This window comes from Mustelus asterias, unplaced genomic scaffold (genome assembly GCF_964213995.1).
Source record: "Mustelus asterias unplaced genomic scaffold, sMusAst1.hap1.1 HAP1_SCAFFOLD_100, whole genome shotgun sequence".
Taxonomy (NCBI): domain Eukaryota; kingdom Metazoa; phylum Chordata; class Chondrichthyes; order Carcharhiniformes; family Triakidae; genus Mustelus; species Mustelus asterias.
Window position 1 is genome coordinate 827,544 of NW_027590147.1, and position 27,179 is coordinate 854,722.

The window sequence follows — 27,179 nt, forward strand, 5'->3', positions numbered from 1 at the left end:
TGAGAGGAGGAAATTGAAATTGGAACAAAGAACAGTTCAGGACAGGAATAGGCCCATCGACCCACCAATCCCGCAACGACATATTCATTGTTTAGCTCCTCATAAAATAATTCGCAAAGATCTGATGGATTGATGAGCCTCTCATCGTTCTGTGACATTGTAAACCATTTTCAATCATTCTTAGATTAATGTGTCTACAGCATTCCCAATGAATGTTGCAACATTTCAAGACAGTCCCATTGGGCTACGGAGCAGCTAACAGTTTCTGTGGTGTAGTGCTAATTGCATTTGCCTCACGCACGCAAGGGCCCACGTTCGAAATCGAGCAGAAGCATGGATGACATTTTTCATTAAGGTTGAGGGAAGTCTGTATAATTTCAGATTGTAGCCGAACGTTATCCGAAACTCGATGTTACAGCCATGTTATATTTGCGCTCACCTCTGCCTCAAAAGCTTTCAGCAAAATCAGAAATCTTGTATTTTCATGACGCAATGAGAGGAAATGTTCCTATTTTAAAACCGTGCACATATTAGCAATATTTTCAGTCCACGCCAGAATTTAATAGGTTTATGGATGCAGACTAACATACTTCATCACCAACTGAAACATATCTAATAGCATTGTGTGCTCAAAAATACAGATACAAGTGATACTGTAACTGAACTAGAGAAAATGGAGCACATTTCCCCGAAGCATCATTTTAAAGTTGTTCTTCATAATAACGAAATAGGGAAAACCTCTCAGACAGAAGAGGAAATCGAGAATCAAAGCGCACCGTCTGGATCTCCTATAGATGAACGAGATTTAGGCGCCAGAATGTTTCTCACACAGAATAAAGAGGGATCAAGTATAACTAACAGATCATTCTTGAATCTCTTCCCTTTAAAGATATTTGATTTGGTTTAAAAGCTGATCATGGTCAAACTCAAAAAAGCACCGTGGGATGTGTATTACCCGTGACTGGATTTATTTTGTTGGTCAATAATGTTTGCAATTCAATGCTGCATATTTCAGACATATTCAATCCGCAATGAAGATAATAAATGGATTGATATTAAATGTTTATTACCGAACAAATACTCGATATAACAGTTTGAAGTTAATCGATCGTATATGAGAATGATGCATCAATGATTGAGTAGAAATCATTGCTCCATTAGACATTTGTCCGATGGACGCTTTTAAATTTTGAAATTCGAGACAAGTTGAGACATCACGTTGAAAGTAACAGTTATCTTCTTGCACTGAGGTACATGGACTCTCAGTCCAACCATTCGAATCTGCAGCAATAGAGCGGAGTTGAACAAAGCAGTCAGACCGATTGTATATTCCAGAGATATTAAATTCAGAATTTGGACATATATATTAAATAACTGTATAGATATTAAAAATTGAACGAAGATCCAAGGTGGATTGGGCATGCTAAATTGCCCCTTGGTTAGATTGAATAGCCATGGGAAAGGAGTAGCGTTGCGGGGCAAACGAGGGAAATGGCCTGGTTATGATATTCTGACGTCGCTGCTGATTTGTTCGATCGAATACCTTTTCGGCACTGATTCTATGATTCTATGAAACAAATACTGAGTATAATTGGTTGAAATTATTTGCAGGAAGATAAGAATGAAGCATTGACGATTGAGCACAAATCAATGCTTTCTTAGACATTTGCCGGAGGAATTCTTTTTAATTTTGAAGAACAAGATAAGTTGAGATATCAGGTTGAAAGTAAGGGATGTGCTCTTGTGTTAAGTGACATGGGCCCTCAATCATACCATTCAAACCTGCAGCAACATAGTGGAGTTAAACATTGTAGTCACGCCCATTGAGGCCCCAATCCTATCACGTGTTTCTGCAGTGGCGTGGTTATCCCGTTCGCCTAAAACACAAAAAGTCCCCGGTCCGAAACAGGGAAGCAGCATTCTTTAAGCTTTCTCATGGAAGATGAGGGAAATCCTGTATGATTTCAGTTCGTTGCTGAACATTATCCGAATCTCGACATTACAACAATATTATCTTTGCTCTGACCTCAACCTCAAATGGTTTCTGCGAATAAGAAGTGCTGATCTTTCTTTTTGACGCACTGACAGGAAAGCAACGTCTCTATTTTGACAACGTGCACATAGTATCATCTTGTTCAGTGTACAACAGAATTTAATGTGTTTTTAGGTGCAAACTAAAATAGCTAATCACCATCAGAAACATGTCAAATAGGAGGGTGTGCTCAACAAGACAGACACAAGTGATACTCGAAGTGAACTAGAGGAAATGGCGCACATTTCCCAGAAGAATCTTTTTAAAAAAATCGTGCTTCATGACATGGAAATCGAAAAAAAAACACTCAGGCAGATGAGGAAATGGAGACTCAGTGCGGATCAACTAGACTTTCCTATAGGTGGCCGGAATTTATGCGCCTGAATGTTTCACATTTATAATAAAAAAGGCTGAAGTATACCGAACAGATAATTCTTCAATCACTTCCATTTAATTATAGTTGACTTTGTTTAAAAGCTGACGGTGGCCAATCTCAAACAAACACCATGGGATCTGTATTACCCGGTGACTCGACTCTTTTCGTTGGGCAGTTATGTTTGCAATTCAGTGATATTCAATTTCAGAGATGTTCAATTCATCATGAAGACATATGTGTTAAATAATGCATTGATATTAAATATTGAAACAAATACTGAGTACAATTGTACAATGAGCTTTGACAAAATGTCATCTGGATTCCAAACGTCAGCTCTTTTCTCTCCTTACAGATGTTGCCAGGCCTTGTGAGATTTTCCAGCATTTTCTCCTTTGGTTTCAGATTCCATCATTCGCAGTAATTTGCTTTTATTAATGAGCACGATTGGTTGAGTTTATTCAAAGGAAGATGAAAATAATGCAGTAATGAATGAGTAGAATTAATTGTTGCTTTGATATTTGAAAAACGCTTGCTTTCAAATTTTGAAGTTCAAGATAAGTTGAGCAATCATATTGACAGTAACGGTTATCTTCCTGAAACAAGGGACATGGCCTCTCAGTCGAACCATTTGAAACTGCAGCCACACAACGCAGTTGAACATTGCAGAGAGGCGGATTTGCTGTCATTGCTGTCACCTGTTTCTGTAGTGTAGTGGTTATCACGTTCACCTCACACGCGCAAGGTTCCCAGTTCAAAACCGAGCAGAAATATTCATTAAGCTTTCTAATTTAGGGTGAGGAAATCTGTACGATTTCAGTACAAAGAACAAAGAAAATTACAGCACAGGAACAGGCCCTTCGGCCCTCCAAGCCGGCACCGACCATCCTGCCCGAATTAATTAAAACACCCTACACTTCCGGGGATCATATTCCTCTATTCCCATCCTATTCATGTACTTGTCAAGACGCCCCTTGGAAGTCACCACCATATCCGCTTCCAATACTTCCCCCGGCAACGAGTTCCAGGCACCCACTGTTCTCTGTGTAAAAAGTCTGCCTCGTACATCTCCTTTAAATCTTGCCCCTCGCACCTTAAACAGATGTCCCCTAGTAATTGACTCTTCCACCCTCGGAAAAAGCTTCTGACTATCCACTCTGTCCATGCCTCTCACAATCTTGTAGAGTTCTATCAGGTCTCCCCTCAACCTCCGTCGCTCTAGTGAGAACAAACCAAGTTTCTCCAATCTCTCCTCGTCGCTAATCCTCTCCATACCAGGCAACATCCTGGTAAACCTTTTCTGTACCCTCTCCAAAGCCTCCACATCCTCCTGATAGTGTGGCGACCAAAATTGAACATTATATTCCAAGTGGGGCCTAACTAAGGTTCTATAAAGCTGCAACATGACTTGCCAATTTTTAAACTCAATGCCCCAGCCGATGAAGGCAAGCATGCGGTATGTCTTCTTGACTACCTTTTCCACCTGCATTGCCACTTTCAGTGACCTATGTACCTGTACACCGAACTCCCTTTGCCTATCTGTACTCTTAAGGGTTCTGCCATTTACTGTGTATTTCCTATCTGTATTTGACCTTCGTTGCTGAACATTATGCGAATCTTGACATTGCAGCCATATGATCTTTGCTCTGACCTCGGCCTCAAATGATTTCTGTAAAACAAGAACGTTGATAGCTTTTTGACGAACTGACAGGAAAGAAACATTTCGATTTTGAACTGTGCACGTATTCGCATCACGTTCAGTCTACAACAGAATGTAATGAGTTTATAGGTGCAGATTAACAGAGCTAATCACCATCTGGAACTTTTCGAATAGGAGTATGTGCTCCAGGGGACTGACACAAGTGATACGGTAAGTGAAGTATAGGAAATGGCGCACATTTCCTAGAAGAATCTTTTTTTAAAAATCGTTCTTCAAAACAAAGAAATAGGAAAAAAAAACACTCAGACAGATGTGGAAATTGAGACTCAGTGCAGATCTACTGGACTTTCATTTAAATGGCCGGAATTTATGTGCCTGAATGTTTCACGCCCAGAATAAAAAAGACTCAAGTGTCAATAACAGATAATTCTTCAATCTCGTCTATTTAAATATAGTTCACTTTGTTTAAATGTAGTTCGCTATGGTCAATCTCAAAATTGGGCTCTGTATTCCCCGGTGACTCGATTCCTGTTGGTCAGTTATATTTGCAATTCTATGATATTCAATTTCAGAAATATTCAATTCATAATGAAGACATATCTGTTAAGTAATGCATTGAGACTAAATATTGAAACAAATACTGAGCACAATTGTACAATGAACTTTGTAAAAGTGTCATCTGGACTCGAAACGTCAGCTCTTTTCTCTCCTTACAGGTGTTGTCAGACGTTGTGAGATGTTTCAGCATTTTTTCGTTTGGTTTCCGATCCCAGTATCCGCAGTAATTTGCTTTTATTACTGAGTACAATTGGTTGAGATTATTCGAAGGAAGATGAGAATGATGCATTAATGAATGACCAGGAATCATTGTTCCCTTAGATATTTGCCAGACGATTGCTTTTAAATTTTGATGTACAAGGTAAGTTGAGCAATCAGATTGAAAGCAACGGTTAACTTCCTGAATTAAGTCACATGGGCTCTCAGTCCAAACACTGGAACCTGCAGCAACACAGCGCAGTTGAACATTGCCGACAGGAAGATTTGCTGTCGCTTGTTTCCAGCTGTTTCTGTAGTGTAGTGGTTATCGCGTTCGCCTAAAATGCGAAAAGTGCCCGTTTCAAAACTGGACAGAACCATTCGTTCATTTCTCATGTCGGGTAAGGGAAATTTGTTTGATTTCAGTTTATTGCTCAATATTATCCGAGCTTCGATGTTGAAGGCATGTTAACATTGCTCTGGCATCACCCTCAAATGCTTTCTGTGAAATAAGAAACGTTTTCTTTGACGCACTGACAGGAAAGTTCGAGTTTGACACCGAGCACATATTCGCATCTCGTTGAGTCTACAACAGAATTTAATGGGTTTATAGGTGCAGACTAATATGGATAATCACCGTCTAAAATATCTGATCGTAGTGTGTGCTCAAAAAGACAGATACAAGTGATACTGTAAGTGAACAAGAGAAAATGGCACACATTTCACAGAAGAATATATTTTTTAAATCGTTTAGCATCACTAAGAAACAGGAAAAAAACACTCAGACAGATGAGGGAATCGAGACTCAGTGCGGATCTACTGGACTTTCCTGTAAAGGGCCGGAATTTATGCGCCTGAATGTTTCACGCCCAGAATAAAAAAGTCTCAGGTCACGAACAGATAATTCTTAAATCTCTTCCATTTAGATCCAGTTGACTTTTTTTAAAAGCTGTCTATGTTCAATCTTAAAATTGCGATCTGTTTAACCCGGTGACTCGATTCAATTTGTTGGTCAGTTATGTTTGCAGTTCAGTGATGTTCAATTCCCGAGATATACAATTCATAATGAAGACATGTGTGTTAAATAATGCATTGATACTAAATATTGAAACAAATACTGAGTACAGTTGTACAATCAGCTTTGACAAAATGTCATCAGGACTCGAAACGTCAGCTCACTTCACTCCTGATAGATTCTGCCCGTCCTTGTGAGATTTGTCAGGATTTTCCCTTTTGGTTTCCGATTCCAGCATCCACAGTAATTTGCTTTTATTACTGAGTACGGTTGGTTGAGATTATTCGAAGGAAAATGAGAATGATGAAATAATGAATGGGCAGAAATGCTCCCTTAGATATTTGCCAGACGAACGCTTTTAACTTTTGAAGTTGAAGATAAGTTGAGCAATCAGATTGAAAGTAACGGTTATCTTCCCGAATTAAGTCTTAAAGCGCATCAAGGTAGATAAATCTTCGGGACCTGATGAGGTATATCCCAGGACGTTGTGGGAGGCGAGGGAGGAAATTGCGGGTCCTCTAGCCGATATATTTGAATCATCGATAGTCACGGGTGAGGTGCTTGAAGGTTGGAGAGTGGCAAATATTGTGCCTTTGTTTAAGAAGGGCTGCAGGGAAAAGCCTGGGATACAGACCAGTAAGCCTCACATCTGTGGTGGGTAAATTGTTGCAAGGTATTTTGAGAGACAGGATCTATATGCATTTAGAGATGCAAGGACTGATTAGGGACAGTCAGCATGGCTTTGTGATTGGAAAATCATGTCTCACAAATTTAATTGAGTTCTTTGAAGGGGTAACCAAGAAGTTAGATGAGGGCAGTGCAGTTGATGTTGTCTACATGAACTTTAGTAAGGCCTTTGACAAGGTACCGCATGGTAGGTTGTTGCACAAAGTTAACTCTGGTCTAAATGGATACAAAATTATCTTCTTGGCAGAAGCCAGAGGGCGGTTGTAGAGAGTTGTTTTTCAAACTGGAGGCCTGTGACCAGCGGTGTGCCTCAGGGAGCAGTGCTGCGCCCACTGTTATTTGTCATTTATATTAGTGACTTGGATGAGAATATAGGGGGCATGCTTAGTAAGTTTGCAGATGAAACCAAAATTGGTGGCATAGTGGACAGTGAAGAATGTTATCTCCAATTGCAACGGGATCTTAATCAATTGGGCCAATGGGCTGACGATTGGCAGATGGAGTTTAATTTAGACAAATGCGAGGTGATGTATTTTGGTAGATTGAACCAGGGCATGACTTACTCAGTTAATGGCCGGGCGTTGGGCAGAGTTACAGCACAAAGAGATCTCGGGGTACATGTTCATAGCTCCTTGATAGTAGAGTCACAGGTGGACAGAGTGGTGAAGAAGGCATTCGGCATGCTTGGTTTCATCGGTCAGAACATTGAATGCAGGAGTTGGGACGTCTTTTTGAAGTTGTACAAGACATTGGTAAGGCCATACTTGGAATACTGTGTGCAATTCTGGTCACCCTATTATAGAAAGGATATTATTAAACTAGAAAGAGTGCAGAAAAGATTTGCTAGGATGCTACCGGGACTGGATGGATTGAGTTATAAGGAGAGGCTGAATAGACTGGAACTTTTTTCTCTGGAGCGTAGGAGGCTCAGGGGTGACCTTGGAGAGGTCTATAAAATAATGATGGAGATAGACTAGGTAGATCGTCAATATCTTTTCCCAAAGGTAGGGGAGTCTAAAACTAGAGGCCATAGATTTAAGGTGAGAGGCGAGAGATACAAAAGTGACCAGAGGGGCAATTTTTTCAAACAGAGGGTGGTGAGTGTCTGGAACAAGCTGCCAGAGGTCGGAGTAGAGGCGGGAACAATTCTATCTTTTAAAAAGCATTTAGATAGTTACAAGGGTACGATGGGTATAGAGGGATATGGACCAAATGCGGCAATTGGGATTAGCTTAGGCGTTTAAAAAAAAGAGCAGCATGGACAAGTTGGGCCGAAGGGCCTGTTTCCATGCTGTAAACTTACATGACTCTATGACGATATGACATGGGCTCTCAGTCCAACCATTGGAACCTGCAGCAACACAGCGCAGTTGAACATTGCAGACAGGTCGATTTGTTCCGCTGTCACCTGTTTCTGTAGTGTAGTGGTTAGCACATTCGCCTTACACGCAAAAAGTCCCCGGTTCGAAACCGGGCAGAAACATTTTCATGGAGAGTGGGGAAAATCTGTATGATTTCAATTCGTTGCTCAACATTAGCGAATCTGGATGTTACAGCCATATTATCTTTGCTCTGACTTCGCCGCCACATGTTTAACTTTAAAAAGAAATGCTGATACTTTCTTGACGCACTGACAGAAATGGAACGTTTCGATTTTGATACCATGCACATATTCGTATCGCGTTCATTCTGCAACAGAACTTAATGGAATTATAGGTGCAGACTAACATAGTTAATCACCATGTGAAACGTTTCTAATAGAAGACTGACACAAGTGATATTGGAAGTAATCTGTAAGAAATGGTGCTCGTTTCCCAGAAGATTCTTTTTTAAAAATCGTTCTTCACAACAAAGAAATAGGAAAAAAGAACACTCAGACAGACGAGGGAATCGAGACTCAGTGCGGATCGACTGGACCTTCCGATAAATGGCCGGAATTTATGCGCTTGAATGTTTCATGCCCACAACAAAAAAGGCTCAAGGGTCACGAACAGTTAATTTTTGCATCAATTCCATTTAAATGTAGTTGATTTTGTTTAAAAGATCAATCTCAAAATTGCGATCTGTATTACCCGGTGACTCGATTCCTTCTGATGGTCAGTTATGTTTGCAATTCTGTGATATTCAATTCCAGAGATATTCAATTCATAATGAAGACATATGTGTTAAATGTTGCATTGATGCTAAGTATTGAAACAAATACTGCGTATGAAAGCTGAATGAGCTTTGATAAAGTGTCATCTGGACTCGAAACGTCCGCCCTTTTCACTCCTTACAGGTGCTGTCAGACATTGTGAGATTTTGCAGAATTTTCTCTTTCCTCATCCGCAGTGATTGGCTTTTATTACTGAGTACAAATGGTTGCGATTATTCAAAGGAAGATGAAAATGATGCATTAATGAATGGGCAGAAATCATTGCTCCCTTAGATATTTGCGAGACGAACGCTTTTAATTTTTGATGTTCAAGGTAAGTCATACAATCAGATTGAAAGTAACGGGTATCTTCAGTTAAGGACATTGGCTCACAGTCTAACCATCGGAACCTGCAGCAACACAGCGCTGTTGAACATTGAGGCAAGCAGATTTGCTATAGCGTGCTTCCAGCTGTTTCTGTAGGGTAGTGGCCATCGCATTCATCTAACACGCGAAAGGTCCCCGATTCGAAACCGTGCAGAAACATTTATTAAGCTTTCTCATGTCGGGTAAGGGAAAACTGCTTGTTTTCAGTTTGTTGCTCAACATTATCCGAACCTCGATATTACAGCCACGTTATCATTGTTCTGCCATCGGCCTCAAATGTTTTCTGTAAATTAAGAGATGCTGTATTTTTTTTTCGATGCGCTGACAGGAAAAAAACGTTTTGATTTTGACACCGTGCACATATTCGCATCTCGTTCATTCTACAACAGAATTGAATGGGTTCATAGGTGCAGATTAACATGGTTAATCACCATCTGAAACATATCTAATAGTAGTGTGTGCTTCAGAAGACTGACACAAGTGATATTGTGAGTGATCTATAGGACATGGCGCACATTTCACAGAAGATCTTTTTAAAACAATCGTTCTTCACAACAAAGAAATAGAAAAAAAAACACTCAGACAGATGAGGGAGTCGAGACTCAGTGCAGATCTACTGGACTTTCCTAAAATGGTCGGAATTTATGCGCCTGAATGTTTCACGCCCAGAATAAAAAAGGCTCAAGTGTCACTAACAGATAATTCTTGAATGACTTCCATTTAAATGTAGTTGACTTTGTTTAAAGCTGGCTATGGCCAATCTCACAATTGCGATCTGTATTATCCGTTAACTCGATTCCTCTGTCGGTCAGTTATGTTTGCAATTCAGTGATATTCAATTCCAGAGATATTCAATTCATGATGAAGATATACGTGTTAAATAATGCATTGATACTAAATTTTGAATAATGATACAAATACAGAGTACAATTGCTCAATGAGCTTTGACGCTGTGCCATCTGGACTTGAAACGTCAGCCCTTTTCATTCCTGACAGGTGCTCCAAATTGTGAGGTTTTCCAGCATTTTCTCTTTTAGTTTCCGATTCCAGCATCCGCAGTAATTTGCTTCTATAATTGAGTAAAATTGATTGAGATTATTCGAAGAAAGATGAAAATAATGCATTTACGAATGGGCAGAAATCATTGCTCCCTTAGATATTTGCCCCGCGAACGATTTTAAATTTTGATGTACGGGATAAGTCATACAATCAGATTGAAAGTAACGGTTATCTTCCTGAATTCAGTGACATGGGCTCTCAGTCTCACCATCGGAACCTGCAGCAGCACAGCGTAGTTCAACATTGCAGACAGGCAGATTAGCTTCAATGCGATTGAGGCTGTTTCTGTAGTGTAGTGGTTATCACGTTCGCCTAACACGCGAAAGTTCCCCGGTTGGAAGCCAGGCAGAAACATTCATTAAGCTTCCTCATGTGGTGAAAGGGAAAATTGCTGGATTCCAGTTTGTTGCGCATCATTATCCGAGCCTTGATGTGAAAGGCATGCTATCATTGCTCTGACGTCACCCTCAAATACTTTCTGTGAAATAAGAAACGCTTTTTTTCTGGACGCACTGACAGGAAATTTCGATTTTGACACCGAGCACTTATTCTCCTTCAGTCTACAACAGAATTTAATGGGTTTATAGGTGCAGACTTATATGGTTAATCACCATCTGAAATATCTGATAGTCGTGTGTGCTCAAAAAGACAGATACAAGTGATACTGCAAGTGAACTAGAGGAAATGGCGCACATTTCACAGAAGAATCATTTTTAAAATCGTTTTTCATCACTAGGAAACACGAGAAGCCACTCAGACAGATGAGGGAATCGAGACTCAGTGCGGATCGACTGGACTTTCCTGTAAAGGGCCGGAATTTATGCGCCTGAATGTTTCACGTCCATAATAAAAAAGGCCCAAGGGTCACTGGCAGATAACTCTTAAATCTCTTCCATTTCGATCTAGTTGACTTCTTAAAGTAAACTGACTATGTTCAATCTTAAAATTTCAATCTGTACTACCCGGTGACTAGATTCATTTTGTTGGTCAGTTATGTTTGCAATTCAGTGATGTTCAATTTCAGAGATATTCAATTCATAATCAAGACATATGTGTTAAATAATGCATTGATACCAAATATTGAAACAAATATTGAGTACAATTGCACAATGAGCTTTTACAAAATGTCATCTCAACACGAAACGCCAGGTCGTTTCACACCTTACAGATGCTGCCAGTCCCTGTGAGACTTACCAGAATTTTCCCTTTTCGTTTCTGATTCCAGCATCCGCAGTAATTTGCTTTTATTACTGAGTACAATTGATTGAGATTATTGGAAGGAAGATGAGAATGATGAAATGATGAATGGGTAGAAATCATTGCTCCCTTAAATATTTGCCAGACGAACGCTTTTAACTTTTGATGTTCGGGATACGTCCTGCAATCAGATTGAAAGGAAAGGTTATCTTCCGAAATTAAGTGCCCTGGGTTCTCAGTCCAACCATCCGAACCTGCAGCAACACAGCGTAGTTGGACATTGCAGACAGACAGGTTTGCTCCAAGTGCATCAAGCTGTTTCTGTAGTGTAGTGGTTATCACGTTAGCCTAACAGGCGAAAAGTTCCCGCTTCGAAACCGGGCGGAAACATTACCCGGTGATTTGTCATGTCGGGTAAGGTAAAATTGCTTGATTTCAGTTTGTTGCTTATCATTTGCCGAGCCTCGATGTAAAAGGCACGTTATCATTGCTCTGACATCACCCTCAAATGCGTTTTGTTAATTATGAAACGCTTTTCTTTGACGCACTGACAGGAAAGTTCGACTTCGACACCGAGCACTTATTCGCATCTCGTTCAGTCTGCAACAGAATTTAATGGGTTTATCCGTGCAGACTAATATGGTTAATCACCATCTGAAATATCTGACAGTAGTGTGTGCTCAAAAAGAAAGATACAAGTGATACTGTAAGTCAACTAGAGGAAATGGCGCACATTTCACAGAAGAATCTTTTTTAAAAATCGTTTTTCATCACTGAGAAACGGGAAAAGCCACTCAGACAGATGAGGGAATCGAGTGTCAGTGCGGATCGACTGGACGTTGCTTAATGGGCCGGAATTTATGCGCCTGAATGTTTCACGCCCCTAAACGTAAAGGCTCAAATGTCACGAACAGATCATTCTCGATTTTTCTCCATTTAATTGTAGTTGACTTTGTTTAAAAGTTGACGATAGTCAATCTCAAAATTGCGATCTGTATTACCCGGTGATTCGCTTCGTTCTCTTGGACAGTTATGTTTGCAATTCAGTGATATTCAATTTCAGAGATATTCAATTAATGATGAATAATGATGAATAAGTGTTGAATAATTCATTGATACTAAATAGTGCAACAAATACTGAGTACAATTGTACAATGAGCTTGGATAAAATGTCATCCGGACTCGAAACGTCCGCCCTTTTCACTCCTTACAGGTGCTGTCAGACATTGTGAGATTTTGCAGCATTTTCTCTTTTCTCATCCGCAATAATTTGCTGTTATTACTGAGTACAATTGATTGAGACTATTCGATGAAAGATGAGAATGATGCATTAATGAAGGGGCAGAAATTATTGCTCCCTTACATATTTGCGAGACGAACTCTTTTCATAGAAATCATAGAATTCATAGAAACCCTACAGTGCAGAAGGAGGCCATTCGGCCCATCGAGTTTGCACCGACCACAATCCCACCCCACATATTTACCCGCTAATCCCTCTAACCTACGCATCCCAGGACTCTAAGGGGCAACTTTTAACCTGGCCAATCAATCTAACCCACACATCTTTTATTTTTTGATGTTCTGGATAAGTCGTACAATGAGATTGAAAGTAACGGTTATCTTCCTCAATTAAGTCATACGGGCTCTCAGTCGAACCATCGGAACCTGCAGCAACACAGCGTGGTTGAACATTGCAGACAGGCAGGTTTGCTAAAATGCCTTTTAAGCTGTTGCTTTCGTGCAGTGGTTATCACGTTCGCCTATCACTCCAAAAATCCCCAGATCGAAACCAGGCAGAAACGTTCATTAAGCTTTCTCAGAAGAACATAAAAAATAGGAGCAGCAGTAGGCCATCGAGCCCCTCGAGCCTGCCCCGCCATTCAATAAGATCACGGCTGACGTGAAGTGGATCAGTTCCACTTAACGCCTGATCCCCATAATCCCTAATTATCTTACCGATCAGGAATCCATCTATCCGTGATTTCAACATATTCAACGAGGTAGCCTCCACCACTTCAGTGGGCAGAGAATTCCAGAGATTCACCACCCTCTGAGAGAAGACGTTCCTCCTCAACTCTGTCCTAAACTGACCCCCCTTTATTTTGAGGCTGTGCCCTCTAGTTCTCGCTTCCTTTCTAAGTGGAAAGAACCTCTCCACCTCTACCCTGTCCAGCCCCTTCATTATCTTATAGGTCTCTATAAGTTCCCCCCTCAGCCTTCTAAATTCCAACGAGTACAAACCCAATCTGCTCAATCTCTCCTCATAATCAACACCCCTCATCTGGCATCAACCTTGTGAACCTTCTCTGCACTCCCTCCAAGGCCAGTTTATCCTTCCGCAAATAAGGGGACCAATACTGCACACAGTATTCCAGCTGCGGCCTCACGAATGCTCTGTACAGACGCAGCAAGACATCTCTGCTTTTATATTCTATCCCACTTGCGATATAGGCCAACATCCCATTTGCCTTCTTGATCACCTGTTGCACCTGCAGACTGAGTTTTTGCGTCTCATGCACAAGGACCCCCAGGTCCCTTGGCACAGTAGCATGTTGTAATTTTTTCCATTTAGATAATAATCCAATTTGCTATTATTTCCTCCAAAGTGAATAACCTCGCATTTGTCAACGTTATACTCCATCTGCCAGATCCTCGCCCACTCACTCAGCCTATCCAAATCTCTCTGCAGACCTTCTACACCCTCCACACGATTCACTTTTCCACTTAGCTTTGTGACGTCTGCAAACTGTGTTACCCTACATTCAGTCCCCTCCTCCAGAGCGTCTATATAAATGGCAAATAGTTGAGGCCCCAGTACTAATCCCTGCGGCACGCCACTAGTTACCATCCGCCAACCAGGAAAGCATCCATTTATTCCGACTCCCTGCTTCCTGTCGGATAGCCAATCCCCGATCCATGCTAACACCCTATCCCCAACTCCGTGTGACCCAATCTTCTTCAGCAACCTTTTGTGAGGCACCTTATCGAACGCCTTTTGGAAATCCAAAAACACCGCACCCACCGGTTCCCCTCCGTCAACCGCACGAGTCACATCTTCATAAAAATTCAACACTTTCGTCAAGCACGACTTTCCCCTCATGAATCCATGCTGCGTCTGCTTAATCGAACCATTCTTAGCCATTCCGCACACATGAGGACGGCCTAAACCGGGATGTTGGATTCATGTCACATTATCAGTAACCCCCACAGCTTTCCCCCTGATCTTGCAGAATCTTACTAGCTGTTCTGTCTGGAGACAATACACATCTCTTTAACCTGTGTTTAATGCTCCCTCCACCCACATTGTCTGTACCTTTAAGACCTGGCTGGCTGTAGAGATTTGCATTCTAATTAGTATTCTGTAACTTGATTTCTGTGTCTCTGTGTCTCTGTGCACTGTTGGAGAACAGATTTTCACTCCATCTGACGAAGGGGCAGCGCTCCGAAAGCTTATGGTATTTGTTACCAAATAAACCTGTTGGACTTTAACCTGGTGTTGTGAGACTTCTTACTGTGTTTACCCCAGTCCAACGCCGGCATCTCCACACCATCAGGACAATAACCAGAGACAGACAGCACCCCCATAGTTCCAGTCTGAACACCAGAAACAGAGGCAGTGATCACTGTCTGCATAAGACCTGGAAATGGAGAAGTTGAAACAGTCAGGGGGATGCTATGAGGTGGCAAGAGTCTCTCCGCCCGTTTTTACATCTTCAAACAGTCGCTTCCTCGAGAAGGGAATTGTGATTTTTCATAAGTGATCAGAGAGCGCCCTCCCGTGGACGGCAATGCCGCATATTGGAAACAGATACACACACGGCCACCTGCAAAGACTGAGACATATCTAGATAATATAATCATAGAATCATATAATTTGTACAGTCCAGAAAAATGCCATTCGGCCCACCGAGTCTGTACCGATCACAAGCCTCCCAGGCCCCATTCCCATAACCTCATACATTTACTCCACTAATCCCCCTGACACTAGGGTCAATTTAGCATGGCCAATCAAACCAACCTGCCCATCTTTGGAACGTGGGAGGAAACCGGAACATCCGAGGAAACCCACGCAGACACGGGGAGAGCAGATACACACACGGCCACATGCAAAGACCAATAAGGATATATAACCATATAGATATATGCCCAGACATTGACATCAATTCTAACGTCCCTCGTTATAAATCCAGAATTATTCTGTAGATTTCTGACACATTAGTCTGAGTTGCTAACTATGAAAATACATGAATAACTCCAACTCCGTGTTCACTAGAAGCCTCGTGAACCGCACAGAATCAACAAAAGCATAGACACAGGGACAAGTAAACACAGTGATCGATTCTCAAACTGATCGACTCAAACATAGACACACAGACACTCACTGAGGAAGATAAACAAACAGATTAACACAGCCACTGACACACTCAAGAGAAGTGCACTCATTGACAATCTCAAAAGCGTACTAGTTCCAGAGTAACTTTCTGAACTGGAATTCCCTGGGGTCGTGTCGGTGCGGCAATATCGTGTTAGATATTCATTGCGATGGAACTGTCCATTTTAACAACAGGAACAGCCAGACATCTATTTCTCATCAATGGTGATCATTCATTGATGACTCAACAGTGGACACTTTTGGAGAATAAGCAATAATGGGTGTATTTATTTTTACAGCCAAACACATTCTGGATGTGTCCATATCATGCTTAAAGCTCATTTATTAATGTCACAAGTAGGATTACATTAATACTGCAATGAAGTTACTGTGAAAATCCCCAAGTCGCCATACTCCGCCGCCTGTTCGGGTACACTAAGGGAGAAATTTAGCATGGCAATGCACCTAACCAGCACGTCTTTCAGACTGTGGGAAGAAACTGGAGCAAATCCACACAGACACAGGAAGAACGTACAAACTCCACTCAGACCCAAGCCAGGAATCGAACCCGAATCCCTGGCGCTGTGAGGCAGCAGTGTGCCACTGTGCCACCGTGCCACCCCGTGTGAGGTCGCTGTAGGTAAGATAGATTCCCCACCCATTCTCGAGGTTGCCAGATCGGATGTTTGGGACACAGGAGGACAACACAAGGAGACTGCTTCAGGTATAGGTGATTAATTCTCCTCTGTTATATTCCATACTCTGTGGAAAGTTGTGGAATTAATATTATATATAATTCAGAAATAATGAGGAGATGCTTCATCCGATTAAACCCGTTTTGTAAATTCAATTTGAAATCAATTGCATAAATAAATATATGCTTACGTTGAAAACTATATTGGGAAGCTATATCCAATACTTCATGCCATTGGGTCAGTGAAACGTTGTTACCTAAAGCAAACTGTACATGGATTCCACAGAAACTACTTCTTCAAATGGGGATTGAAAGGGAGAAAAATCAGCTTCATGGAATGAGAGGAGGAAATTGAAATGAGAGCAAAGAACAGTGCAGCACAGGAACAGGCCCTTCGACCCACCAAGCCCGCACCGACACGTCAATTTGGTAGCTCATCATAAAATAACTGGCATAGGCATGGTGGGTCGAAGGGCCTCTTATTGTTCTTTGCCATTGCCAACCATTTTCAATCATTACAACAATCTGAGGTCCCTATCTGCTTCAAGAAGACGCCCATCATCCCGGTACCTAAGAAAAATCAAGCAGCATGTCTTAATAACTATCGGCCGGTGGCTCTGACATCCATCATTATGAAGTGCTTTGAAAGGTTTGTCATGGCACGAATCAATTCCAGCCTCCCGGACTACCTGGATCCACTACAGTTGCCTACCGCCGCAACAGGTCCACAGCAGACGGCATTTCCGTGGCCTTGCATTCAACCCTGGATCACCTAGATAACAAGGACACAGTCCTATTTATTGACTATAGCTCAGACTTCAACACTATTATTCCCACGAAACTCATCTCCAAACCCCGTGACCTGGACCTCGGCACCTCCTCTGTGACTGGATCCTGAACTTCCTAACTCACAGACCATAATCTGTAAAGATAGGCAACAACACCTCCTCCACGATCATCCTCAACACCAGTGCCCCACAATGCTGTGTTCTCAGCCCCCTACTATACTCCTTTATATACCTATGACTGTGTGGCCAAATTCCCCTCCAATTCGATTTTCAAGTTTGCTGACGATGCCACCGTAGTGGGTCAGATCTCAAACAATGATGAGAAAGAGTACAGGAATGAGGTAAAGAATCTGGTGAACTGGTGCAGCAACAATAATCTCTCCCTCAATGTCAACGAAATGAAGGAGATTGTCATCGACTTCAGGAAGCGTAAAGGAGAACATGTCCCTGTCTATATCAACAGGGACGAAGTAGAAAGGGTCGGGAGCTTCAAGTTTTTAGGTCTCCAGATCACCAACTATCTGCCCTGGTCCCCCCATGACGACACTATAGTTAAGAAAGCCCACCAACACCTCCACGAGCTCAGAAGACGAAGGAAATTTTGCATGTCAGCTACGACTCTCACCAACTTTTACAGATGTACCATAGAAAGCATTCTTTCTGGTTGTATCACAGCTTGCTATGGCTCCTGCTCTGCCCAAGACTGCAAGGAACTACAAAAGGTCGTGATTGTGCCCAATCCATCACACAAACAGCCTCCCATCCATTGAATCTGTCTACACTTCCCGCTGCCTGGGCAAAGCAGCCAGCATAATTAAGGACCCCACGTCCCCGGACATTCTCTCTTTCACCTTCTTCCTTCGGGAAAAAGATACACAAGTCAGGTCTCGTACCAACCGACTCAAGAATAGCTTCTTCCCTGCTGCTGTCAGACTTTTGAATGGACTTACCTTGCGTTAAGTTGATCTTTCTCTACACCCTAGCTATGACTGTAACATTGCAAAGTGCACAGTCTCATTTGCTTCTCTATGAACGGTATGTTTTGTCTGTATAGCGCGCAAGAAACAATACTTTTCACTGTACGTTAATACATGTGACAATAATAAATCAAATCAAATCAAAATCATTCTTGGATCAATATGTCTACAGCAGTCCCAATGAGTGTTGCAACATTTCAAGAGATTCCCCTTGGGTCCTAGGGACGCCAGCAGTTTCTGTAGTGTTATGGTGGTTGCATTCGCCTCACACACGGAAAATCCCTCGTTCAAAACCATGCCGAAATATTATTAAAATTTGTTCGTTAAGGTGAGGCAAGTTTACATGATTGAAATTTGTTGTTGAACATTATCCGAAACTCAATATTAAAGCCATGTTATTTTTGCTCTGACCTCGGCCTCAAAATCTTTCAGCAAAATCAGAGATCTTGTATTTTTATGACGCAATGAGAGGAAATAGATGCTGCTGTTTTGACACCGTGGACATATCAGCAACTCATTCAGTCCACAACAGAATTTAATGGCTTTGTTGATGCAGACTAACAAAGTGAATCATCATCTGAACCATGTCTAATAGGATTGTGTGCTCAAAAAGGCAGACACAAGTGAAACTGTAACTGAACTCGAGGAAATGGCGCACATTGCGCGGAACCATTATTTTAACATCGTTCTTCAGAGTAAAGAAATAGGGAAAACCACTCAGACAGTTGAGGAAATCGAGAATCAGTGCGGATCTACTGGACTTTCCTGCAGCTGAATGGAATTTAGACGTCTGAGTGTTTCACACACAGAATAAAGAGGGATCAAGTATAACTAACAAGTCATTCTTAAATCTATTCCCTTGAAAGATATTTGATTTTGTTCAAAAGCTGATTGTGGTCAATCTCAATTAAGCACCGTGACATGTGACTCGATTCATGTTTGCAATTCAATATTGTCGACTTCGGAGATATTTCATTCAGAATGAGGAGATATGTAATTAATAATAATATATTAATATTAAACATTGAACAACGAACAAATACTGGGTAGAACTGGTTGAAACTATTCGAAGGAAGATGAGAATGATCATCATCATAGAATGATAATAATAATATATTAATATTAAACATTGAACAACGAACAAATACTGGGTAGAACTGGTTGAAATTATTCGAAGGAAGATGAGAATGATGCATTAATGATTGAGCAGAAATCATTGCTTCCTTCGATATTTGCCGGGCGACCGCTTTTAAAGGTTGAAGTTCAAGATAAGTTGAGAAAGCAGGTTGAAAGAAACTGTTTTTGTCTTGTATTGAGTGACATGGGCTCTCAGTATAACCATTCAAACCTGCGGCAACACAATGGTGTTGAACATTGTGGCCAGGCCAATTGGCGGCGCTATGCTATCAGTTGTTTCTGTAGTGTAGTGGTTATCACGTTCGCCTCACACGCGAAAGGTCCCCGGTTCGAAACCGGGCAGAAACATTAATCATAGTTCTTCATTTAGCGTGAGGGAAGTTTTGCATGGTAGTTGTTGCTGAACATTATCCGATTCTCCATGTTGTAACCATGTTATCTTTGCTCTGAACTCGGCCACAAATGCTTTCAGCAAAATCAGAAATGCTGTGTTTTAAGACGCAATGAGGAAATAAATGTGTGTATTTTGACACTGTGCGCATATTAGCAACTTGTTCAGTCCATAACAGAATATAATGGTTTTACAAGTGCAGACTAACATAGTTAATCATCATCTGAAACATGTGTCATCGTCGTGTGTGCTCATAAAGACAGACACAAGTGAAACTGTAACTGAACGAGAGGAAATGGCGCACATTTCCCGGAAGCATATTTTTAAAATTGTTCTTCATAATAAAGAAATGGGGAAAAATCACTCAGGGAGATGAGTAAATCGAAACTCAGTGTAGATCTGCTGGACTTTTCTATAGATGAACGGGATTTAGGCGCCAGAATGTTTCACATGCAGAATAAAGAGGGATCAAGTATAACTGGCAAATCATTATTAAATCTTTTCCCTTTTAGGATGTTTGATATTGTTTAAAAGCTGACTGTCTCAAATAAGCACCATGGAATGTGTATTACCCAGGAACTCGATTTCTTTTATTGGTCAGTAATGTTTGCAATGCAATGTTGCATATTCCCGAGATATTCAACTCAGAATGAAGATGTATGTATTAAATACATGGATTCATATTTAATATTGAATAACGAAACAAATATTGAGTAACTCGCCAACGTTTCGAGTTTGGATGACCCTTCATCAGAGCTAAGGGCAAAGAAAATCAGACAAGATTTATATTATGAGGGTGGAAGGGGGGATGCTGTAATTGGACAAGGGGAATGAAAGATGTGCGGGTTAGGTTGATTGGCCATGCTAAAATTTCCCTTAGTGTCCTGAGATGCGTAGGTTGGAGGGATTAGCGCGTAAATATGTAGGGATGTGGGGGTGGGGTCTGGGTGGGATTGTGGTCGGTGCAGACTCGATGGGCCGAGTGGCCTCTTTCTGTACTGTAGGGTTTCTATTCTATTCTAAAAGGAGAATGCAGAAGGCTGAGAGAGGTGTGAAAAGTGTTAATCAGAATGGTAGAGCAGAGGTACAGATGGTTTGCCCTGAATGGAGGGGGGGTTGGTGGGGGGGAGGGGGCGGGTGCGGGCGAGAAGGAGAGCAGGGATGAAGAAGTTGAAAAATGGAAGTGAGAAAGAAGTATGATAAAATGGATGAATGAGATGAAAAGAAGAAACAAAATGAAATAAAATAAATGGAAATGGGGTGAAGGTGGAGGGGAGAATCATGCTCTGAAGTTGTTGAACTCAATGTTCAGTCTGGAAGGCTGTAAAGTGCCCAATCGGAAGATGAGGTTCTGTTCCTCCAATTTGCATTGGGGTTCACTAGAACATTGGAAAAGGCCAAGGACGGACATGTGGGCAGGAGAGCAGGGTGGTGTGTTGAAGTGGCAAGTGACAGGAAGGTCTGGGTCCTGCTTGCGGACGCACTGAAGGTTTTCAACAAAGTGGTCACCCAATTTGTGTTTGGTCTCTCTGATGTAGAGTAGACTGGATTGGGAGCAGTGAATTGAATAGACCAGATTGAAGAAGGTGCATGTGAAGCACTGCTTCACCTGAAAGGGGTGTTTAGAACCCGGGAAGTGAATAGGGAGGAGCTAAAGCGGCAGGTGTTGCACCTTCTACGATGGCATGGGAAGGTGCCATGGGTAGAGGATAGGATGTTGGTTGGATGGAGGCATGAACCAGGGTATCCCAGAGAGAACGATCCTTGTGGAATGCTGGGAAGTGGGCGGGGGGCTGAGGGGAAGATGTGTTGGGTAGTGGCATCATGCTGGAATTGGCAGCAATGGCAGCGGATGATCCTTTGAATGCGGAGGCTGGTTGGGTGAAAAGTGAAGACAAGGGGAACCCTGTCCTGGTTCTGAGAGAAAGGGGAGGGAGTGAGAGCAGTGGCTCGGGGGATGGGTGGACAGGGGCAAGAGCCCTGTCAACAACATTAGGTGGAAAACCACAACTGGTGAAGAAGAAAGACATATCTGCAACGCTATTTAGGAAAGTGGCATCATCAGAACAGATGCGGCGGAGTTGAAAGAATGAAGAGAATGGGATGGAGTCCTTTCAGGATGTGGGGTGTGAAGAGCTGCAGCCAAGATAGTTGTGGAAGTCGGTGGGCTTGTAATAGATACTGGTGGATAGTCTAACCATGAGAACCTGCAGCAACACAGCAGAGTTGAACCTTGCAGACAGGTCGATTGGCTGCACCTAACTGCTGGTAGTTTCTGTAGTGTAGTGGTTATCGTGTTTGCCTCACGCGTGAGAAGTCCCTGGTTCAAAACCAGACAGAAACTTTATCATTTCAGGAAGTATGCATAATGTTGGTTATTTGCTGAACATTATCCAATTCTCGATGTTGCCATATTATGTTTGTTTTGACCTCAGTCTCAAATGCTTTCAGGAAAATCAGAAATGCTGCATTTTTAGATGCAGTTGCAGGAAAGAAATGTTTGTATTTTGACACCGTGCATATATTAGCAACTTGTTCGATGCATGGCTTTATAGATGTAGACCAATGTTGTTAATCACCATCTGAAACATGTCTAATAGTAGTGTGTGCTCATAAAGACAGACACAAGTGATACTGTAACTGAACTCGAGGAATTGGTGCACATTGCACAGAAACATCTTTTTAAAATCGGTTTTCATAATAAAGATATCGGGAAAACCATTCATGCTGATGAGGAAATCGAGGCTCAGTGCAGATCTACTGGACTTTCCTATAGATGAATGGGATTTAGGCACCAGGATATTTCACACCCAGAATAAACTAACTGGTCATTCTTAAATCTCTTCCCATTAAAGATATTTGATTTTGTTTATAAACTGATTGTGGTCAATCTCAAATGAGCATCATGGGGTGTGCGTTAACCAGTGACTCGATCTGTTTTGTTGGTCAGTCATAGTTGCAATTCAATGCTGCATATGTCAGAGATATTCAATTCAGAATCAGGAGATGCAGAATAAATAAATGTATCGATATTAAATGTTGAATAATGAAACAAATACCTGGTAAAATAGATTGAGAATGATGCATTTACCACAGTGGTTCATTTTCAGTTTTTGTTTCAGATTTCAGCATCCACAGATTTTTGCTTTTATTTCTTCGCTCTGACCTGAACCTCAAAATTCATTCAGGGCGATCGGAAATACTGGATTTTCATGAGAAGAAAAAGGTGGTGTGTGGGAGGAAGCAGGAACACCTGGAGAACGTGCGGACTCCGCACAGACACCCCAAGCCGAGAAACAAACCTGAGTCCCTGGTGCTGTAATGGCTGTCCAAAGAGAGAATGTGACGGCCATTCGCAGTCTTTTCCCCTGGTTTCTGTGGCTACAGCTCATCTTTCATCCCCTCACCCTGCAGTATAAATATCTCCCACTTTCTATGTCTTTTTGCTTTGACAAAGGATCATCTGGACTCAATATTGCAAATATCTCTGACGTTAAGTGATGTCCATCTTTGTGCGGGGCAAATGTGCTCCATTTGGACAGAAGGTGGAGAGTCGGAACAGGTGTGCCCCTAACAAAGATGGCGACGACGTGGGGCGGGACTTTAGGCGGTGCCCGCAGAACGCTCAGGCGGTTGGGCTTGCACATGCGCATTGCAGCGGGAGTGTTTTGTTGACGGAAGCGCGCGGCTTCTTCTCTTGATCGGAATCAGATTTGAAAGCGGGGGACGGTTAACGATCGGCGGCGTTGCCATGGCTGCAGGGGCGGGGCTTGTCAAGCGTGCTCGCTGGCGCAAGTGGACCCTCGAGCTTAACCTGAGCGGCAGCAGCAAGTGCGGAGGCCGCGCGGGGAGCCGGGGGCTCGAGTAGGCGGCAAGCGGGGCCGGCCCGCCTCTCCCGAGGGGACGCCACCGCACACTGACCCAGGGATGTGGAACCAACCCAAAACTTCCCAACCCTGGGTTTTTCACGCCTCTTTTACCCCTCACCGAGCTCCTCAGCACAAAGCAGCCCCTCAAATCCCCCAGAAACCACTCAGACCCCACTTGGCATCTTTTCCCCAGGTCATGACCCTGAGATGCCCTTTTGGTTTCAGCCCCTCCACCTGATCAGGTGCCAACTGCGGTGGTGGTTGGAGGAACGACTGCTCGTTTCCAGGGCCGGGTGCTGAACTGGATCTCTCTCAATGTCCCTCAGTGTTTGTTTTCAAGACACAATTTGGTACATGTGGTGATTTGTCGCTTTGTCCCTAAATGGAGGGCAAGTGGATTGGCACCCTGATTATCAATTGACACTAATCCACTTCTGCCATCCTCCATTCCCGTGGCAGTTCAGTGGACACAACGGCAGTGTGTGTCCGAGGTTTGCCCAAGCTTTAGTTCATGCTGGCACTATTGTCACCACATTGGGGTCCTCAACAGAGAGACTCCCTCTTTAAAGAAGGTCCTGAAAGGGTGACCAATTTGTGTTTTCTGTTTCTCATAGGAGCCGTGGTCAACAGTATAGCCAGAGAGACTCCATGTACCCAGTCGCATATTCAGACAAACAGCTACCGGACATCTGCATCCAAGAAACAGACCGGATCCTGGTTGAGAAAGTAAGTTGGATTTGAATGTGCCTTTAGTGTGTGACTGACAACGCCCCTGGTTTGTCCATGGTGATAAAGCACCTTGGTGAACCACAGCAGCCTGTGTGATAAAGGGTTAATCATCATCCTTACTTCCAGGCCTGGGTATAAGATCAGTATATGGCCTCCCCTAACCGGCCCCCTTTACTGATACCCTGCTCACTTTCTGTTTTCATCGCCTTGGGCCCATTGAAACAGCTGCCCATGAATCTGTTCATCATGTACATGGCTGGCAACACCAGCTCCATCCTCCTTATCATGATGGTGTGCATGATGGCCTGGAGACCCATACAGGCCTTGATGTCCATGTCAGCAAGTGAGTATTGTATTGAATCGACAGCTCAGAAACAGCTCTGAACCGGCATCACTTGAGCAGCTTAGAATAGAGTGCTGAGAGTTGGGTAATTAAGGGAGTCAGGGAAGGAAGGAAAAGAGGTGCTGTTGTGCTTTCTAACTTTCCCAGCCTTTAGGAAGTGATCTTACTCTTCCACAGGAGAAGAAGCTAGATTTTTGGTGAGTATCTGCTAAGTGACTAAGATTTATTCTGTTCCTAAGGATCAAAATAGTATAGCAAGAGGTGGTAAGGTTAATAAACTACTTAAAAACAAAAATAAATTATCATTGGATAAAAGAAATAGTTTATTAGTCCACATTCAAGCTGCAACATTTGAGAGTTCCTGGGTGTCAGTTTGATCCAGGGCAAACAGGCATAGAGGTTTACAGCATGGAAACAGACAGAAAAAAAACAGACCAATGAAATTTTTAAAAAATTTAAAATTGACAAACAGAAATCATCATCATCTAACTCATTCTGAGTAAATATTCTCACCAGGTCCTCTGTTGGGACCCTGCTAAGCAGCTTTAATGGTCCGTGATTGCAGAAACTGAGCAGTCACAGGAATGTGGTCAAGATAGTCCAGTCCCACAATGCCTCACATTCAATCTGCAGTCCTTCAATTATAACAGAATATGTGGCTGTATGTAGCTGCCTCGGCCACGATCAGCGCCAACACTGCCTTCCTGAACTGCTACAATGCCTGAGGTGTAAGTACACTCACAGTGCTGTTAGGGAGGGATTTCCAGCTACACATTCCAGACTTTCACGAGATTATAGGTGGATACCAGATTGATATATTCCATTCAACTACTCCCAAGGTGAGTTATTCTAATTCCTTTATTGTCCAGGACAATATATTCACAATATCTTTAAAACAGAAATTAAACATTCCCATTTGATTTCAGGTGTTAACATATTCTGTTAGTTTGTTCTTTATTGTCGATGTCAGGCTGGGGTTGTTCCTCTTGGAGCAAAGGAGGTTGAGGGGAGATTTGATCGAGGTGGACAAGATTCTGACAGGTTTAGATAAGGTGGACAAAGAAAAGCTGTTCCCCATTAGCTGATGGGACAAGGACGAGGGGATTTATGGTTTTGGGCCAGAGATGCAGGGGGGATGTGAGGAAGAATATTCTGATGCAGCGAATGGTAATGACCTGGAACTCGCTGCCTACGAGGGTGGAGGAAGTGGAGTCAATAAGCAATTACAAAGGAAATTGGATGGGCATCTGGGGGAGTTTCAAACAGAAATAGCGACTCTTAACTTCCTAACACCCTGTCGCTCTGTGATCCGTGTGAAATTTGAAACTAGGTATTCGCAACAAGACTCAAATACCATCAGTCCACTGGAAGTAAAGTCATGAGACCGGCCAGTCCAGCAGAAAGAAACCCTCCGACCCTCCCCATTGACCAACTGTGAGAATGAACAAAATGTCCTGGATGTAACTGAGAGCAGAAACAATAACAGGAATGTGGTCAAGAAAGTCCAGTCCCATAATTCCTAGAATCACTCGTGAACTCGTTGGTGTCTCAGCAGGGCGGATGAAAGACTGAATCTCTTCTCACACACAGAGCAGGTGAACGGCTTCTCCCCAGTGTGAACTCGCTGGTGTGTCCGCAGGTTGGATAATCGTGTGAATCCCTTCTCACACTGAGAGCAGGTGAATGGCCTCTCCCCAGTGTGAACTCGCTGGTGTCTCAGCAGGCTGGATGAATCACAGAATCCCTTCCCACACTGAGAACAGATGAATTGCCTCTCCCCAGTGTGAACGCGCCGGTGTCTCTGCAGGTGGGATGACCGAGTGAATCCCTCCCCACACTGAGAGCAGGTGAACGGCCTCTCCCCAGTATGAACGCATGCATGTGCCCGCAGGTCAGATGACCAAGTGAATCCCTCCCCACACTGAGAGCAGGTGAACGGCCTCTCCCCAGTGTGAACTCGCTGGTGTGCCCGCAGGTCGGATGACCGAGTGAATCCCTTCCCACACACAGTGCAGGTGAACGGCCTCTCCCCAGTGTGAAATCGCCGGTGTGTGCGCAAGGTGGATAAATGACTGAATCCCTCCCCACACTGAGAGCAGGTGAACGGCCTCTCTCCAGTGTGAACTCGCTCGTGTGACCGCAGGTCGGATGACCGAGTGAATCCCTTCCCACACTGAGAGCAGGTGAATGGTCTCTCCCCAGTGTGAACTCGCTGGTGTGACCGCAGGCTGGATGACTGAGTGAATCCCTCCCCACACTGAGAGCAGGTGAATGGTCTCTCCCCAGTGTGGCTGCGCCGATGAGCTTCCAGCTCTGATGGGTATCTGTATCTCTTCCCACAGTCCCCACATTTCCATGGTTTCTCCATGGTGCAGGTGTCCTTGCCACTCTCTTGGGTGGACAATCAGTTGAAGCCGCGTCCACACACAGAACACGAGTACAGTCTCTCCCCGCTGTGAATGGTGTGATATTTATTCAGGCTGTGTAACTGGTTAAAGCTCTTTAGTCAGTGCACTGGAACACTCTCACTCGAGTGTGGCCGTGTGTTGGTGCTTTTCCAGTCACACTGACATTTCAAA

The 27,179-nt window shown here is 42.9% G+C and overlaps 1 protein-coding gene and 2 non-coding genes across 3 annotated transcripts in view; 2 read left to right on the forward strand and 1 right to left on the reverse strand.

Moving 5' to 3' along the window:
* The window catches only part of LOC144484343 (uncharacterized), a gene marked incomplete at its 5' end in the record, with an annotated part of 181,163 nt that extends 154,294 nt beyond the window's left edge, over window positions 1–26,869 (reverse strand). The window contains one exon of the mRNA XM_078202881.1: window positions 26,202–26,869. Within this exon, the coding sequence (XP_078059007.1) occupies window positions 26,202–26,869 (668 nt within the window). The remainder of the gene's footprint in view (window positions 1–26,201) is intronic.
* Window positions 7,934–8,006, forward strand: trnav-uac (transfer RNA valine (anticodon UAC)). The gene has a single exon. It is a non-coding gene; the product is annotated as a tRNA-Val (tRNA).
* trnav-cac (transfer RNA valine (anticodon CAC)) lies at window positions 19,544–19,616 on the forward strand. The gene has a single exon. It is a non-coding gene; the product is annotated as a tRNA-Val (tRNA).
* Window positions 26,870–27,179: the final 310 nt, after the last annotated feature.